The sequence below is a fragment of the Schistocerca cancellata genome, chromosome 1, assembly GCF_023864275.1.
Source record: "Schistocerca cancellata isolate TAMUIC-IGC-003103 chromosome 1, iqSchCanc2.1, whole genome shotgun sequence".
Lineage (NCBI taxonomy): Eukaryota > Metazoa > Arthropoda > Insecta > Orthoptera > Acrididae > Schistocerca > Schistocerca cancellata.
Window position 1 is genome coordinate 1,153,711,202 of NC_064626.1, and position 19,600 is coordinate 1,153,730,801.

A 19,600-nucleotide genomic window follows, 5' to 3' on the forward strand; every position below is an offset into this window, starting at 1 on the left:
GGACTGGCTCTCCCAAGGCTGTCAGTCGTTCTAATGGAATGTTGTCTACTCCCGGGGCTTTGTTTTGACTCAGGTCTTCCAATGCTCTGTCAAACTCTTCACGCAGTTTCGTATCTCCCATTTCATCTTCATCTACATCCTCTTCCATTTCCATAATATTGTCCTCACGTACATCGCCCTTGTATAGACCCTCTATATACTCCTTCCACCTTTCTGCTTTCCCTTCTTTCCTTAGAACTGGATCTCCATCTGAGCTCTTGATATTCATACAAGTGGTTCTCTTTTCTCCAAAGGTCTTTTTAATTTTCCTGTAGGCAGTATCTATCTTACCCCTAGTGAGATAAGCCTCTACATCCTTACATTTGTCCTCTAGCTATACCTGCTTAGCCATTTTGCACTTCCTGTCGATCTTATTTTTGAGACGTTTGTATTCCTTTTTGCCTGCTTCATTTACTGCATTTTTATATTTTCTCCTTTCATCAATTAAATTCAATATTTCTTCTGTTACCCAAGGATTTCTACTAGCCCTTGTCTTTTTACCTACTTGATCTTCTGCTGCCTTCACTACTTCATCCCTCAAAGCTACCCATTCTTCTTCTACTGTATTTCTTTCCCCTCTTCTTGTCAATTGTTCCCTTATGCTCTCCCTGAAACTCTGTACAACCTCTGGTTTAGTCAGTTTATCCAGGTCCCATCTCCTTAAATTAGCACCTTTTTGTAGTTTCTTCAGTTTTAATCTACAGCTCATAACCAACAGATTGTGGTCAGAGTCCACATCTGCCCCTGGAAATGGCTTACAATTTAAAACCTGGTTCCTAAATCTCTGTCTTACCATTATATAATCTATCTGAAACCTGTCAGTATCTCCAGGCTTCTTCCATGTATACAACTTTCTTTCATGATTCTTGAACCAAGTGTTAGCTATGATTACGTTATGCTCTGTGCAAAATTCTACCAGGCGGCTTCCTCTTTCATTTCTTCGCCCCAATCCATATTCACCTACTACGTTTCCTTCTCTCCCTTTTCCTACTGACGAATTCTAGTCACCAATGACTATTAAATTTTCGTCTCCCTTCACTATCTGAATAATTTCTTTTATTTCATCATACATTTCTTCAATTCCTTCGTCATCTGCAGAGCTAGTCGGCATACAAACTTGTACTACTGTCGTAGGCGTAGGCTTCATATCTATCTTGGCCACAATAGTGTGTTCACTATGCTGTTTGTAGTAGCTTACCCGCATTCCTGTTTTCCTATTCATTATTAAACCTACTCCTGCATTACCCCTATTTGACTTTGTATTTATAACCCTGTATTTGCCTGATCAAAAGTCTTGTTCCTCCTGCCACCGAACTTCACTAATTCCCACTATATCTAACTTTAACCTATCCATTTCCCTTTTTAAATTTTCTAACCTACCTGCCCGATTAAGGGATCTGACATTCCACGCTCCGATCCGTAGAACGCCAGTTTTCTTTCGCCTGATAATGATGTCCTCTTGAGTAGTCCCCGCCCGGAGATCCAAATGGGGGACTATTTTACCTCCGGAATATTTCACCCAAGAGAACGCCATCATCATTTAATCATACAGTAAAGCTGCATGCCCTCGGGAGAAATTATGGCCGTTCGCAGTACCAGCACAGCAAGGCCGTTTTGGTTAGTGTTACAAGGCCAGATCAGTCAATCATCCAGACTGTTGCCTCTGCAACTACTGAAAAGGCTGCTGCCCCTCTTCAGGAACCACACGTTTGTCTGGCCTCTCAACAGATACCCCTCCATTGTGGTTGCACCTACGGTACAGCTATCTGTATCACTGAGACACGCAAGCTTCCCCACCAACGGCAAGGTCCATGGTTCATGGTTCCAAAGTAGTCAGGGCAATTTCCAGCTGCTTATGAATGTCAACCAACGCATCCTGTGTTCAAGAACAGTACTCACAGTGAGGCTCTGTTTTGGTTGGTGTATGTTGTGTTCATTGATCTTGAGAAGGCTATTGATTGTGTCAGATGGGTGCAAGCTGATGGAAATCCTAAGGAAACATGTAGTTGACTGGAGGGATAGACGGATAATTAGAAATTTAAATTCTAACCAGAGAGCGAGAGTAAGAATAGGAGGTGCGATGAGTGAAGAAACTGAACTGGGAAGAGGTGTAAGACATGTTTGTTATTTATCACCAATACTGTTCAATATCTATCTGGAGGAAATTATTAACGAAAGTTTTGATGGAAGGAGAGGAGTTTGTATAGGGGGTTGGACAGTGGAGTGTATAAGATTTGCAGATGACACGGTTGTGATGGCAGAGAGTGCAAGAGAGATGGAACAAATGTTTGATGGTCTACACACAAAATTAGAAGAACATGGAGGGAAGATTAACAAGAAGAAAACTAAAAGCTGGTAACTGCAGGAAAGGGGAGAAAATGCCATAGGAAAATAGGAGGAGAGGAAACAGAGCAAGTGAATAACTTCAGTTACTTGGGAAGTGTAATAATGGATGATATGTATTGCTCAACAGAAATAAGGAAAAGAATTGCAATAGCAAAAGAAGGATTCGAGAGGAAACAAATTACTTTGCGGACCACTAAACAAAGATCTGAGAAAAGACTTGCCAAATGTTACATCTGGAGCATTACACTGTATGGTGCGGAGACCTGGTCATTGAGGAAGGAAGATGAAAGAAGATTGGACGCACTAGAGATGTGGATATGGAGAAGAATGGAAAAAGTGAAATGGGAAGACCGAGTAAGGAATAAAGAAGTATTAAGAAGAGTTGGAGAAGAAAGAAACATGCTGAAAGTCATCTGAAAGAGAAAATAGACCTGGATTAGATTAGATTAGATTAATATTTGTTCCATAGATCATGAATACGACACTTCGTAATGATGTGGAACGTGTCAGGTGAATAAAAGATGTCTGTACAAGATATTACATTACAAAAAATATTGCATGACACTAACGTTTAAGTTTTTTTTCCTCCTTAATTTATATCTAAAAATTCAGCCAATGAGTAGAAGGAGTTGTCATCTAGAAATTCTTTTAATTTATTTTTAAATGTTAGTTGGCTATCTGTCAGGCTTTTGATGCTGTTTGGTAGGTGACCAAAGACTTTTGTGGCAGCATAATTTACCCCTTTCTGTGCCAAAGTCAGATTTAACCCTGCATAGTGAAGGACATCCTTTCTCCTGGTGTTATAGCTATCCACACTGCTATTACTTTTGAACTGGGCTGGATTATTAACAACAAATTTTATAAGTGAATATATATACTGTGAGGTTACTGTGAGGATCCCTAGATCCTTAAATAGATGTCTGCAGGATGACCGTGGGTGGGCTCCAGCAATTATTCTGATTACACATTTTTGAGCAATGAATACTTTTCTACTCAACGACGAATTACCCAAGAATATGATGCCATACGAAAGCAGTGAATGAAAGTAGGCATAGTAAGCTAATTTACTAACATTCTTAGCACCAAAATTTGCAATAACCCTAATAGCATACGTTGCTGAACTCAGGCATTTCAGCAGACCATCAGTGTGTTGCTTCCAGTTTAACCTCTCATCAATGGACACACCTAAATTTTTCAAAATTCTACCTTAGCTACAGACTTCTGTTCAAAGTCTATATTTATTACTGGAGTTATCCCATTTACTGTACGGAACTGTATATACTGTGTTTCATCGAAATTTAAAGAGAGTCCGTTTCCTGAGAACCACTTAATAATTTTGTGAAAAACATCGTTTACAATTACATCACTTAGTTCTTGGTTTTTGGATGTTATTACTATACTTGTATCATCAGCAAAAAGAACTAACTTTGCATCTTCATCAATGTGGAATGGTAAGTCATTAATGTATATCAAGAACAGTAGAGGACCTAAGACCGAACCCTGTGGCACCCCATACTTGATAGCCCCCCAGTTTGAGGAATCAGCTGTTGTTTTAACATTACATGAACCACTTATTTCAACTTTCTGCATTCTTCCAGTTAAGTGTGAATTAAACCATTTGTACACTGCCCCACTCAAACCATAATGATTTAGCTTATCTAAAAGAATTCCATGATTTACACAATCAAAGGCCTTTGAGAGATCACAAAAAATACCTATGGGTGATGTCCGGTTATTCAGAGCATTTAATATTTGATCAGTGAAAGCGTTTATAGCATTTTCTGTTGAAAAGCCTTTCTGAAAACCAAACTAACATTTTGTTAGTACTTTATTTTTACAAATATGGGAGGCTACTCTTGAATACATTACTTTCTCAAAAAATTTTGATAGAGCTGTCAGAAGAGAGATTGGGCGGTAGTTGTTGACATCCAACATATCCCCCTTTTTATGCAATGGTTTTACAATGGCATATTTCAGTCTATCGGGGAAAACACCCTGTTCCAAAGAGCTATTACATACGTGGCTGAGAATCCTACTTATCTGTGGGGAACAAGCTTTAAGTACCTTGCTGAAAATGCCATCAATTCCGTAAGAGCTTTTACTTTTCAGTGAGTTTATTATTTTACCGATTTCAGAGGAAGAGGTTGGTGGAATTACAGTTGTTTCAAACTGCACAGGTATGGCCTCTTCTATTAGTAGCCTTGTCTCTTCTAGTGAAGATCTAGATCCTATTTTCTCTACAACATTTAAAAAATGATTATTGAAAATGTTTTCAATTTCTGATTGTTTGTTAGTACACTTGTCATTCAGTTTTATGGTACTCAAGTCTTCCTGTGCTCTTGGTTACCCTGTTTCCCTTTCAATAATATTCCAAATTGCTTTAATTTTATTATCAGAGTTACTGATCTCAGACATGTTACACGTGCTTCTGGACTTTTTAATAACTTTTCTTAGTACCGCAGAATAGTTTTTATAATATTGAACAATTTCGGGGTCAGTACTCCCTCTTGCTGTTAGATACAGTTCTCTTTTACGGTTGCTAGATATTCTTATTCCTTTAGTTAGCCAAGGTTTTTTGTATGTTTTCCTGGAATTATGTTTAACTATTTTCTTGGGAAAACCATTTTCAAATACCCTGAAAAATGTATCGTGAAATAAGTTATATTTCAAGTTTGCATCGGGTTCCTTATACATCCCAGTCTAGCTGCTGTAGGCTTTCCCTGAAGTTTGCAATATTTATATTGTTAATTGAATGCACTGCTTTGAAAGTCTGATTTGATATACTGCATGGAGCTATGTCATGTACGGTAACTAGCTGTGCACCGTGATCTGAAAGACCATTCTCAACAGGATAAGCATTTATGTCCTTAAACTTATCTTGGTCTATAAAAAAATTATCTATCAATGTACTGCGGTTCTTTGTTATCCGAATAGGATTGGACATTGTTTGAGGAGGGGCTGTTTACTGAAGGAAAGAATAGAAGGAATGGTGGAGGGAAAAAGGGGAAGAGGAAAAAGAAGATACAAAATGCCTGACAACATCAAAGGAGACAAATATTCAGAAATGCAAAGACTGCCTATGGACTGACAAAAATGGAAGAGGCCTAACCCATGACAAGACCTGCCTTAGTGCAGAATACCATACTACTAGAAATCCTTGGGTAACAGAACAAATATTGAAAGGAGAAAATATAAAAATGCAGTAAATGAAGCAGGCAAAAAGGAATACAAACATCTCAAAAATGAGATCGACAGGAAGTGCAAAATGGCTAAGCAGGGATGGCTACAGGATAAGTGTAAGGATGTCAAGGCTTATCTCACTAGGGGTAAGATAGATACTTCCTACAGGAAAACTAAAGAGACCTTTGGAGAAAAGAGAACCATTTGTATGAATATCAATGGAAACCCAGTTCTAAGAAAAGAAGGGAAAGCAGAAAGGTGGAAGGAGTATATAGAGGGTCTACACAAGGGCGATGTACTTGAGGGCAATATTATGGAAATGGAAGAAGATGTAGATAAGATGAAATAGGAGATATGATACTGAGTGAAGAGTTTGACAGAGCACTGAAAGACCTGAGTCGAAACAAGGCCCCGGGAGTAGACAACATTCCATTAGAACTACTGATAGCCTTGGGAGAGTCAGTCCTGACAAAACTCTACCATCTGGTGAGCAAAATGTATGAGACAGACGAAATGCCCTCAGACTTCAGGAAGAATATAATAATTCCAATCCCAAAGAAAGCTGTTGTTGACAGATGTGAAAAATTACCGAACTAACAGTTTAATAAGTCACGGCTGCAAAGTACGAACGCGAATTCTTTACAGACGAATGGAAAAACTGGTAGAAGCCGACCTTGGGGAAGATCAGTTTCGATTCCATAGAAATGTTGGAACACGTGAGGCAATACTGACCCTACGGCTTATCTTTGAAGCTAGATTAAGAAATGGCAAACCTACATTTCTAGCATTTGTAGACTTGGAGAAAGCTTTTGACAATGTTGACTGGAATACTCTCTTTCAAATGGAGCGAAATGCTATTTACAATTTGTACAGAAACCAGATGGCAGTTATAAGAGTCAAGGGGCATGAAAGGGAAGCAGTGGTTGGAAGGGAGTGAGACAGGGTTGTAGCCTATCCCCTTGTTATTCAGTCTGTATGTTGAGCAAGCAGTAAAGGGAACAAAAGATAAATTCGGAGTAGGTATTAAAATACATGGAGAAGAAATAAAAACTTTAAGGTTCGCCGAAGACATTGTAATTCTGTCGTAGACAGGAAAAGACTTGGAAGAGCAGTTGAACGGAATGGACAGTGTCTTGAAAGGAGGGTATAAGATGAACATCAACAAAAGCAAAACGAGGATAATGGAATGCAGTCGAGTTAACTCACGTGATACTGAGGGAATTAGATTAGGAAATGAGACACTTAAAGTAGTAAAGGAGTTTTGCTATTTGGGGAACAAAATAACTGATGATGGTCGAAGGAGAGAGGATATAAAATGTAGACTGGCAATGGCGAGGAAAGCGTTTCGGAAGAGAAATTTGTTAACATCGAGTATAGATTTAAGTGTCAGGAAGTCGTCTCTGAAAGTATTTGTATGGAGTGAAGCCATGTATGGAAGTGAAACATGGACGATAAATAGTTTGGGCAAGAAGAAAATAGAAGCTTTTGGAATGCGGTGCTACAGAAGAACGCTGAAGATTAGATGGGTAGATCACATAACTAATGAATTGGTATTGAATAGAATTGGGGAGAAGAGGAGTTTGTGGCACAACTTGACTAGAAGATGGGATCGGTTGGTAGGACATGTTCTGAGGCATCAAGGGATCACCAGTTTAGTACTGGAGGGCAGCGTGGAGGGTAAAAATCGTAGAGGGAGACCAAGAGATGAATACACTAAGCAGATTCTGAAGGAGGTAGGCTGCAGTACGTATTGGGAGATGAAGCGGCTTGCACAGGATAGAGTTGCATGGAGAGCTGCATCAAACCAGTCTCGGGACAGAAGACCACAACAACTACTACTACTATTATGTAGCCTATTACAAGGCAGTAAACAATTTTAAATTACGTTTGCTGATTATCTTTTGATCAGTTGAGTTAAAAAGTTTCTAAATAAACTACAGGAATTGAAGCAAATACACAAAACTTGTTTTTTTATTACGGGAACATTTACTACTGTGGTAAAAACTACTTGCTTCTAAAATGTTTTGAGTTTAATTATAATTGTCAGAAAACTCAGATAATATATATGGCTGCTTCTCTTTACGGGAAAAGTTGATCTTACACAATATGTTATTTAGAATAGCTGCTACAGTAACTAAATCACAAACGCCAATTTACAACAGCTCGTAGATTATTCAAAGGACAACGGTATCTTCCGAAAATTCCCAAAAAAAACCTTTTTTGCGTTGATGTACAATGAAATTTAAGCGTGGTGTTCTTCGGCATAATTGTGAACCACAAAACGCTCATTTGCTACGAAATAAGGTACATATACAAAACACTCGTACCGGTACCTGTAACTTTTGAAAATACAGTTTTGTAAGCGTCCGAAAATTCTCATAAATATCCTATGTCCCACTTAATTGTACAATGAAATTAGGAAAATATTTTTCGAACGAGAATAGGCCTACTGTTCTCAAAAATTTTAAAGGAGCACAATTACAAAATTGACCATAACAGTACGAGTTTATCGCGGCACTCGCGAATGTCCGAAACTTCACAATATATCACGATACAAACGGGTACTGAACAATCAATAAGAGAGTACGCAGATGCGACCTGAACAGCAAAACATGCGAATCTATAACTTCAAACAGACCCTCGAATCTTGTACACGCAGTCTCACACAAAGAAAAATTCCGAAGTCGACTTTTATATACAAATAAATGTGCGTATTGCACGGATTTTTACTTACCTGTTTCTGTGCACGTTCCTACACTGGCATGCCGAAGAAGAGTACTTCAGCATGAGTTTATCTCCGCTAAAATGTGCAGCACCAACAAAGCACGTCTTCTGCCTGTTGCAGCTAACAATGCAATTACACCTTTTCAGAGAAAATTCATGCGAAACGAAAGTCATGAGCAGTTCTTAAAAGACTAGTGACTTCAGTTCCTTATGTGACACCATCTTTTAAAGGCTAACACTTAGCTACTAACTTACGTTTTCAAAGTCTTACAAGTCTAAGAAATGTGAATGTCATATCCCAAGAGTTTTCATATTTTTTGAGTCACCTTTCAGAAATGTTAAGTACATAATTATACCAAAAATCATCTTAAAACACTGAAACTTGCATTAATGTAAATATTGTGGAATTGAAGCCTGAGGGTTTAAACACTTTGCATGTTTCTCATGTTACCGTTAACTAATACCTTATGTTAAAATACCAACACACCATTTTAAGATTTTGGTTCAGACCTGATTTTAGATTGGACCACAGTACTGATTTCCTAAGACACCCGTCAAAAGTAAGCCCTTCACTAAAGATAGGGATTAACTCATCCATCCCGTAAGTTCCATTATCAAACTAACCAACAATATCGAGTTTAACAATCGTGTTATTAGAAAACTAAATTATGATTAGTTAACAATTTTTTAACAATGCATATTTGGTTGCAGACAGCCTGATGCGAGAATCCCGAAATAGACCTATTGCTAATTTAATAGCAATTAACAGTTATAGCAGCATTCTAGAAATTTGCCGTCTTTTATTTTGAAGGCGTTGAAAAAATCAGCCAACCATTTGCAAAACAAAGATTTATTAGCCCTTGACCAAGGTTCCAATATTTCTAGGAATATCTTCTTCAGAAGGAGTGGGCCTTATTACATCACAAGATGGTACATTAGATTACCTGAAGCCGAGCGGCTCTTCTCATATGTAAGACTGACAATACCACATAACATGGCTTTAGATAGCAGCCAGATTATACTTACCGTACTTCAGAACGAATGCTCACGAGTAAATGCCGTCTTGTCAACATAAAATTGTAGCAGGGGTCACAGGATAAAATATCTGGCTACCATCTAAAGCCATGGCTTGGGATATTCTTGTTTTTGTCAATTGTATGTATGACCAGAGCAGCTCAGCTTCAGGTAATCTAAAGTACCATCATGTGATGTAACGAGGCCCACTCCTGAAGAAGATATTTTTAGAAATATCAAAACCTAGGTAAAGGACCAATAAACCTTTGTTTTGCAGCTGGTTTGCTGATTTTTTTCAACATCTTCAGATCTACATAGTTGCTGTTTTGCAGCCATGTTTAAGAGTTTGTCTTTTATTTCATGTAATTCAAAACTGAATTATTCCTCCAATGCTTGGAGCATAAGTTACTTCATTCAGTCCAAACAGCTCTTTTCATATGCGTTAAGCTGAGAAAAAAATTATTCACTAGTGCAGGGATAATAAAACTAGCTTGTCACATTTACAACACCAAAAGAGATGAATGTTTTAAACTGTAGGTAGTGAATTTTTGCAAAGTAAGTCTCTCACAGCACTAGTTACTTGTAATCAAACTCTATGAACTGACGTTGCAGTACAACTTTATTTTGGCTGAGTACTCACAGCCAAAGAAGTAATGTTTTACTACCAAGAATACCGTTAATGCACATTTTTATGGCGCTCCTTAATGATGATTATCTAGTCAATTTGATGATTAAAATGCCTCTTACTCATTCAGAATTTCTTAAATGAGTATCACGCAACTTAAGACAAAACAAATTTTATTACATAAAAAGTGGAATGGGCAAACTTTTTCCAATTTTAAAAAAAAATAAAAACATCACTTACAACTTTAATGACTTCACAAACATAATATGAAAAATGGCATTTTTCATTCTGCGGAACTTAGTACTCTTCTGCTCCTTCTCCTTCTCCTTCAATAGAGTCCATACCAACTTCTTCATAGTCCTTTTCAAGGGCAGCCAGATCTTCACGAGCTTCTGAGAACTCTCCTTCCTCCATACCTTCACCAACGTACCAGTGAACAAAAGCTCTCTTGGCATACATCAAATCAAACTTGTGGTCAAGGCGAGCCCAGGCCTCTGCAATTGCAGTTGTATTTGACAACATGCAAACAGCACGCTGTACCTTTGCAAGATCACCACCAGGTACCACAGTAGGAGGTTGATAGTTTATCCCCACCTGTAACAAGTAAAACACTGTTTAGTACATTTAATGCCTCCAAGACATTCCTTACAATAGCAGACCAATAGCTAAATTTTCAAACGTGATGTAACAACTACACAAACCTTGAAACCAGTTGGGCACCAATCCACAAACTGAATGGTTCGCTTTGTCTTAATAGTTGCAATGGCAGCGTTTACATCCTTCGGCACTACATCTCCTCTGTACAGCATACAGCATGCCATGTACTTTCCGTGCCTAGGATCACATTTCACCATCTGGTTGGCAGGTTCAAAACAGGCGTTTGTTATTTCTGCCACAGACAGTTGTTCATGGTAAGCCTTCTCTGCTGAGATGACAGGGGCATAGGTAACAAGTGGGAAATGGATACGAGGATAGGGCACCAAGTTGGTCTGGAATTCCGTCAGATCCACATTAAGAGCTCCATCAAAGCGAAGGGATGCCGTGATTGAGGATACAATTTGGGCAATTAGCCTGTTCAGATTGGTGTACGTTGGGCGTTCAATGTCTAGGTTACGGCGGCAAATGTCGTAGATAGCTTCATTATCGCTCATGAAAGCACAGTCTGAATGTTCCAAGGTGGTGTGAGTCGTTAGGATGGAGTTGTACGGCTCTACAACGGCTGTTGATACCTGAAGAACACAATTATGATTTAGTTACAGAAAACTACATATTTCGCGAAATCTCTTAATGACAAGCTTCACTTTTGACAAAGCGTTCTTACCTGAGGAGCCGGGTAAATTGCAAATTCCAATTTGCTCTTTTTGCCATAATCCACAGACAGACGTTCCATCAAGAGTGAAGTAAAGCCTGAACCAGTGCCACCGCCAAAGCAGTGGAAGATCAAGAATCCTTGAAGCCCAGTACATTGGTCAGCAAGCTTGCGAATACGGTCCAGCACGAGGTCCACTATTTCCTTTCCAATTGTGTAATGACCACGGGCGTAGTTGTTTGCAGCATCTTCCTTGCCTGTAATCAACTGCTCTGGGTGGAACAGCTGCCTGTAGGTGCCTGTACGCACTTCATCTGCAAAGGAAAAATGTCCCGTATCAGATAAGAACTTCAGTTTATCACTGAAATAGTGGAAATACACGACAGCTTTGACACTGCGTACTAGTATGTGTCCTAACTTACCAACAACAGTCGGTTCCAAGTCCACAAATACTGCGCGTGGCACATGTTTCCCTGCGCCAGTCTCGCTGAAAAATGTATTAAAGCTGTCATCGCCGCCTCCAATAGTCTTGTCTGACGGCATCTGTCCATCGGGCTGGATACCATGCTCAAGACAGTACAATTCCCAACATGCGTTACCAATCTGGGTTCCTGCTTGGCCAACGTGGATTGAGATACATTCACGCTGAAAAATATTAAATGACCATGAAGTCAAATATTGAGATTAAAAGACTTTGTAGCTTGTTTTAAAACACTAAAGTTACCTGCGGATATTGTCCTGCAAAATCGTATTTCCGCGAGCCATTCGTCACTCTATACAACAGGATTCATTGTTAAATAAAAAAATCTCTCGTAAGTAAATGGTGATCGAAACCAAAACTTTTAACTTGATTAACCGGAGTGAATTTAGCAACGAAATATAGTAAACATCCCGGAAGACCTAACCTGGGGAAGATTTTTTACAAATCGGTATCGCACTTTCAGGCGCCGTAGCGTAACCTAGCTTGCGTCGAAACAACAGAATGCTACGAAAATCCGGGACATCGTTAGAGCAATTTAGCATTGACATCTAGAAAGTGCACGTTGGATGACAGTAATCAATTTAGATTTACCAGAGATCACGACGGAAAATTTCGCTTCATTTTGCAGCAAAAATTGAACGGTAAATTTCAATTCTTGGAATCGTGTCGGAAACATGTCAAAATGGCGGTCAGCCAGCACCATACCCCGACCAAATTTGTAATTCCTAATTTAACTTTTAGCGCTTCCCTTAATCCGAAAGCTATTCCCATAGCTAGTCGTAAAAAAATTATCTGATCATTCATGTTCTTACTAGTTAACAATCTTCAACATCTTAATATTAACGTACAAACATTCCGAAGCAAACGTTAACAAATTCCAGTCCCACAATTGCATGGTCTACTTCGCAACATTTTAGTGCTTTAGCGACATCAATATCAGGAAGTAACTTACCATTATGCTGTCGCTCGATACAATTCAGCAGAGTAAAAAGTTGAAACCACAAACTTCTGCCTCGTCTGAAACGTGTGAAGTCGTCCCGTGCCGAGTTTATAGTTACGTCTCCAACGTACGATTTCAGATATATAGACTCCGTGGTGCAGCATGTAACGGAGTTTCTGATTGGTCTATGCGTTAGCTGATTTGAAACACTCTCTGCTATTGGATAAACTGCAGGTCATTCTTGCAGGCGAATTAATACAGCAGCTCATGCTTCAATTGGTACATTCATTGCAATTTCGGGTAAAATGCTGCCTTTTATTTCTTTAAAAATGAGAACTTTGTAACTTCATATTCATTTACATATGTATTACGAAAAGTGACAAAAAGCTTCTCCGATGATAAATTATGTTATTATATAAAAAAATGAGGTGCACCTTACCGCAGCATCGTGTCTGCTCTGACATCGGCGACACTTTAAAGAGGGACTTTCGAGTTCGTCCAGTTTGGGCAATAAAAAAGGAGTTTTGATAATATAAGAAATGTTTAAGTAACAACTATATAATGCATGAAAATTATTTTCTTAAGTCTTCGTAGGCTCTTCGAAATGTTTATTTGCTACAGTCAGAAAGATCTTCAGTAAGTTCCTAATAAGTGCAAGGAGTTAAATTGACAACTCAAGTACAACTTAAAAATTTCACGATAGTAGGTCTACTCATTTCGGCATTTTTTTATTCTACAGATTGTAACAGGTACTATATTTGACTTTATTACTTAAATTGCGTCATTCCTTTTCGAGGTATTTCGAAATCGTTTGAGGCATGTGCCGGGCAGTGCGAGTTCGGGAATATTTTTTCGGTAGAACGACGTATCATCCCCCCACTACCCCTTCTCTAACGCATTTACTCTCTCACAAACTTTAGGTGATTTTCCGTGATATCTTTAAAAATAAAATTGATCATGGAAATGGGTTGTTTCTTCTTTTAAAATACGTACTGCACAGAATTACTCTATAGCAGAGAGACGCAACTCTCTCACACACGACCACATTCTCTGGCTACTGATTGGCCTCTGCAGCAGAGACTGTGGTCGCGAGTATGTGAATTGCGTTTGTGCCCGTGTGTATGTGTGTTGTCTAATTCCGATGAAGACCTTCTTGGTCGGAAGCTTACTCGTTTGGCAGTCTTTTTGTTGTACCTATCTGCGACTCAGAGAAGAAACAATTCATTTCAGTTTTAGGCAATTCCTGAGGTCATTAAAAATTTTACGATCATATGCAGGGTGTTCGGAAATTCCCACTACAAACGTTTAGGACTTGTAGAGGGGAATGAGTACATAATATTTTGAACAGGAACCCATGTCCGGAAACATCGGTTTCAATTCAGATGTTTAACTCATCCACTTCTGCTTGAGGGATTGAATTAGGCGTGACTCAGGAGAATTATCAGGTGACATTCGGAAGGAAACTTAACACTCGCTTGTATTAACATTTAAACATTACGTGTTTACATTACTGCAAAACAAAAAAGAACCCACCATACCTTGCGTATAGAACAGTATTGTTGCATTACAACAGTGGCTTGATGTGGTGACAACCAACGTTGTTTCAAAAATTCAAATGGCTCTAAGCACTAAGGGACTTAACATCTGAGGTCATCAGTCCCCTAAACTTAGAACTCCTTAAACCAAACTAACCTAAGGACATTACACACATCCATGCCCGAGGCAGGATTCGAACCTGCGACCGTAGCAGTCGCGTGGTTCCAGACTGAAGCGCCTAGAACCGCTCGGCCACCGCGGCCGGCAACGTTATTTCAGATATTGCACCTACGAAGCGTGTTCTGGTACACTCACACCATCCCACCTGGTGTCTTCAATTTACAGTACAGCGGCCAGAACTCATGCTAGCAGATCTTCCTCTGTGTCTATATGAGTCTCCCAAATTAAACTTCGCATACATCAGGTAACCGTCTAATGTAATACACGTCATTCTGTCTACCCTATCGCACACCAGGACAAGCAACTCTTAAGACTTTTCTTCTTCCCTCAGCAGACGTGGACGCGGAACACATATGAATTGAAAGCGTCGTAGAACAGAAACGGCATGTTTCCGGACACGGATTCATGTTGCAAATATAATGTACTCACTTCCCTCTGCAAGTCCTAGAAGTTTGTAACGGGAATTTCTAAACGCCCCGTATACAGAGAGCGAAATTCAGCTTGCCCTTTCCTCCAAAGATATCCTGCGAACCATGGATGAAGGGCTACAGCGTGCCACTGCCAATAGAGGGGCAGGAGGATATGGACAGACAGAGAGAGAGAGAGAGAGAGAGTGGAGAAGGCATGTTCTGCTGGTAGTACCCGAGAGTCCGAGCATGCGGAATACGCGCCAGACGTGTTAAGTGGCTCGAAGACTCTTTAAGTAATAGATCCCAGTAAGTTGACCTGGACCGCGAGCGGTCATCAGGAATGTCCCAGGGAATCGCGATAGGGCCGCTTTTGTTTCCTGTATATGTTACCGTGAATGACCGAAATTGGAAAATGTCGACTTTCACCGGTGAATGTCAACAGATACCAAATACGTCGGTGAAAGATCGAATATTTCATTACGTTGTTGTACATTCGGACCCTCTCCGGTGTGTGTCGACAATCTCAGATATGCTCTGGTGGAGGTCCAAAACAGAAGAGTCAAAAAACAAGCGACAGGCTCTTCTCCCGCCAAATCCTTTGTTCTGCTCGGAGTCAATCAGCTTTGTCAGTCTTATGCAAGTTTAGATAAATCGAGCAACGTTTTCCTATTTTTCATCCCGATACCCTAATTTATACTAAATGGATAGTGCAGTAAATCGTAATCTTTTTCATGAAAAGTTAAATGCATTAATTGCGGGTAAACAAGAAGACAATTGTTTTTATTTTTCTCAAGAAAAATATTCTAAAATACTTCTGAAGTGGTTTCTACTAAAATTAAATGCAACGCATCTTTGGATTACAGACGATTAAAACGTTTTGATGTTTTAAGAATTAATGATGAAGAGAAGTTAATTGTACCATTAAGGGGGGTAGGACGTCAAACGGGCAGACTTGGAGCAGGAGAGGCATCACAGGACATTTTAATTTCCAGTGTGTATACTTTTACAAATAAATTCATAAAACTTTGTCAGCATCACCAGGAAGGATTCAGGATTAACACTCATTGCAGTGGAAGTTCGAAAACATAACAAAATAATTTTTTTTTTTTTTTGCGTGTGAAAATTCATCATTTTTTTCACTTACTAATGGCTGCATTTGTTGCTATAGGTACTCTTTCCTTCATAAGTTAGAGAGATTCTTCGATGAATTTTGCACTGCATACATACCATACTTACAGGTTTATGAAACTCTAGAATTTATTTAATTCATGAAAAAACGAATGAACTGTTATATTTTAAACTTCATGATTAAAAAAACACAAATTTTATAGTTATTTACCTCAATTTTTACCACAGTTTTTAATAGATTTGGAAAATTCTAGAGTTTCATACACCTATAAGTATGGTTTGTATGCTGTGCAAAATTCATCGAAGGATCTCCCTTACTTATGAAGAAAAGTGTACCTATAGCAACAATTGCTGCCATTAATAAGTGAAAAAAATGATGAAATTTCACATGTAAAAAAATTATTTCGTTATTATTTTCGAAGTTCCGCTGCTAAGAGTGTGAATTCTGAATCCTTCCTGGTCATGCTGACAAAGTTTTATGAATTTATTTGTAAAAGTATAGACAGTGGAAATTAAAATGTCCTGTGGTGCCTCTCCTGCTCCAAGTCGGTCCGTTTGACGTCCAACCCCGCCCCCCCCCCCCCCCAACCTTAAAACCAGGAGAAATGAACATAAAGTATTACGTTACCAATGAAGAATTGTACAGTATACTATATGAAACTCACATCAGAATAGGCCACAGAGGAAGAACACGCATGCTTAAAGAGTTGCAAGTTAAATAAAAAATTTTACATATTAGGTTGTATTATTGTATCGGTATTTAAATTTATGCAAACACTGTCAAATGAAACACAGTGCACCTAATAAAGGTATTGTTGTGAAGCCAATGGTTAGTTCTGAATTAAACTCAAGATGCCAAGTTGATCTGATAGATCTGCAGTCAAACAGAGATAGCGAATATAAGTTCATAATGGTGTATCAAGATAATTTAACTAAGTTTGTCCAGCTACGACCTTTGAAAACTAAAAGAGCTGAAGAAGTAGCACATCATGTTCTTTCAATATTTTTAGCATTTGGTGCACCAGCAATATTGCAATCAGATAATGGTAGAGAATTTAGTAATCAAGTCATATCCGAAATATGCGCTATGTGGAAAGATGTTAAAATAGTTCATGGAAAGCCTCGTCACAGTCAAACACAAGGCTCAGTTGAAAGGGCCAGTCAGGATATACAGAATTTGCTAACTGCATGGATGAACGATAACGATACAAATAAATGGTCAGATGGTTTATCCTTTGTTCTGTTTGCCAAGAACACTACATATTTTGTCAGACATAGGGGATATAAAAATGAAAAAGCTGGCATACTATGCTTACTTTCATTCCATAATGTCATATGGGATTATTTTTTGGGGTAATTCATCAAGCCAAGCTAAAGTTTTCCGGGCACAAAAACGTGCAGTAAGAGTTATATGTGGTGTGAACTCAAGAACATCCTGCAGAAGCCTGTTTAGGGAACTAGGGATACTAACTACAGCTTCCCAATATATTTATTCCTTAATGAAATTTGTCATTAAAAATATATCACTTTTTCAAACCAACAGCTCAATTCATGGAATCAATACTAGAAATAAGAATAATCTTCATAAGGATTTAAAGTCACTTAGTCTTGTACAAAAAGTTGTGCATTATTCAGGAACACACATTTTCAATAACTTGCCAGCAGCCATAAAAAGCTTAACAACCAATGAAATTCTGTTTAAGAGAAGCCTAAAGGATTTATTGGTGGCCAACTCCTTCTACTCCATTGATGAATTTCTTAGTAAAACCAACTGATTTGTATATAAGTACAACATAACTTCTGCACAATTTCAGTGCAGGAATGTGTTCACGGAAAATTTGTGTGTCTGTGTCTGTGTGTGTGTGTGTGTGGTTGTGTGTAAGTATAATCTAACTTCTGCACCATTTCAGTGCAGTAATGTGTTCATTGTAAATAAGTATTTCAGTAGTTGTATTACATGTTTATTACCTTATAAATAAATAAAAAACTTTTTTATTTTAAATTCAGTGCATTAGTATTTGTAAAATGACTCTTAGTGTTCATTAAAAAATGACGATCATTCCACTTGGGACCTGTGGAATGATACATTAGCTTATTTGTTTTAGTTGTAAATATTTGTCATGTATTGTTGTTTTTCTGACATGTTCCACATCCTGGAGGACCTCCTCACTACGGATCAATTGGAATGAAAGTAAATCTAATCTAATCTAATCTCTACCACGAAGGAATACGCCAAAGTCCTTATGAAGCCATGTTTGGCGTTAAAGCAAAAAGAGGTATACATCATCATTTTTGGCGAAGAGTTCTCGGGCTTCCAGCCAGGTGGCGGTGTCTTCAAACTGCGACGTTTCGACGAGTGACATACTCATCATCTTCTGGCGAAGTGCCGAGACCTTTTTTTTTTTTTTTTTTTTTCAGTGTCACAGTGTTGTTAAACAGGCTTATCGGCTTCGCCGATTTTCCGTGTATTGATGTAGTTGTGTTTAGGTAGTGCTGTTGGGGCACCATTTATTCACTTTGGGGGTCAGGATTGTGATTTTTGAACTTAAAAGTTCACCAATCCGCCGCCCTTGGTGGGGTACTGCGCCTTGCAAGAGGGCTTGGTGTTTGATTCTCCTTCTTCTCCTCTTGGTCCGTGGTGTTTGTTGCGGCTGGGATGCCGCTTTCCTCTTTGTCCATGATGGTTCGGCGTCTGTTTGCCGCTAGATTGTCTCTCGCAATACGATCTACTTGGTCTGGTTTAAGGTGGTTGGTGTGGTTGAAATTGCTTCTGACTGGGAGTTGGGGTGTGTTTCCTGATTTAATCTGTGGGGTCCTCTGCGATGGATCGTGGCACACTCTGTTTGTGCCAGGTTTTAGGTCTTTGGGTGCCTACGTCTGTCAGGTGTCTGCAGCTATTTCTGATGTTGTCTATCTTTTGGAAAATTTTTGTAGTCTGTTTCCTAATTGATTGATCAAGTGTGTCCATCTCCAGCTGTTCATGTAATTGGGATATTCTAGTCCAGTAGGGTGCTCCTAGGATCCACCTGAGCACCTTGTTCTGCACTACCTGCAGTTCATATTTCCTGGTTGGGCAAGCCACTGCCCATGATGAGCATCCATATGTCATTGTGGGCAGCACCGTTGTCTTATATAGTGTCCGTTTTGTTTCAGTTTTTAAGTTCTTGCTCTTGAAGAGAGGGTAGAGTGCCTTGGCTAGGTTCAGGGCTTTTGTCTTCTTCTCTCTGATGTGATGGTGGTACAACAGTCTTCTATCCAGCGTCACGCCAAGGTACTTGACCTCGTCCCTCCAGGGTAGCCCCTGGGCGTTGAGTCGCAGATGGTTTTGCAGGATTGGTCGCTTTCGGGTGAAGTAAATGGCGGTTGTTTTTGCGGCGTTCAGCTGTAGTTTGTTTGCTCTACACCAGTTTTCCACGCGATTGAGCTGTCGTTGTAGTCTGCCAATGGATACATGCTGCCGATGTTCACTGGTGTAGAATGCCGTGTCGTCAGCGAATTGGGCGATGTGGACTCCTGCCTCCAAGGGAATGTCATTGACGTAGATGTTGAATAGAGTTGGCGAGAGGACAGACCCTTGGGGGATGCCCGCCATCAGTTGGCGACGAGAGGAACGTTTGCCATCAACCTCAACCACGAAATGCCTCTCGTTTAAGTAACTGTCAAGTAGCTTGGCGTAGACGTCTGGGAT

General features: G+C 39.3%; 1 protein-coding gene across 1 annotated transcript; it reads right to left on the reverse strand.

Moving 5' to 3' along the window:
* Nucleotides 1-10,131: 10,131 nt before the first annotated feature.
* Nucleotides 10,132-18,215, reverse strand: LOC126093282 (tubulin alpha-1 chain-like). Its single transcript, XM_049908710.1, has 5 exons — nt 18,131-18,215; nt 11,660-11,882; nt 11,250-11,551; nt 10,630-11,157; nt 10,132-10,522 (listed from the first exon to the last, which is right to left on the reverse strand). The coding sequence occupies exons 1-5, from the start codon at nt 18,200-18,202 to the stop codon at nt 10,226-10,228; spliced, it is 1,422 nt and encodes a 473-aa protein (XP_049764667.1). The 5' UTR covers nt 18,203-18,215; the 3' UTR covers nt 10,132-10,225.
* Nucleotides 18,216-19,600: the final 1,385 nt, after the last annotated feature.

Excerpts from the sequence above, each read along its gene's own strand:
- LOC126093282 (XM_049908710.1), bottom strand. The coding sequence starts at position 18,202 with ATGATGATGTATACCTCTTTTTGCTTTAACGCCAAACATGGCTTCATA. Across the intron at positions 11,883-18,130 it reads CTTTGGCGTATTCCTTCGTG|CGTGAATGTATCTCAATCCA; the intron begins GTAGAGATTAGA and ends AATATTTTTCAG. Across the intron at positions 10,523-10,629 it reads GGTGCCCAACTGGTTTCAAG|GTGGGGATAAACTATCAACC; the intron begins GTTTGTGTAGTT and ends TACTTGTTACAG.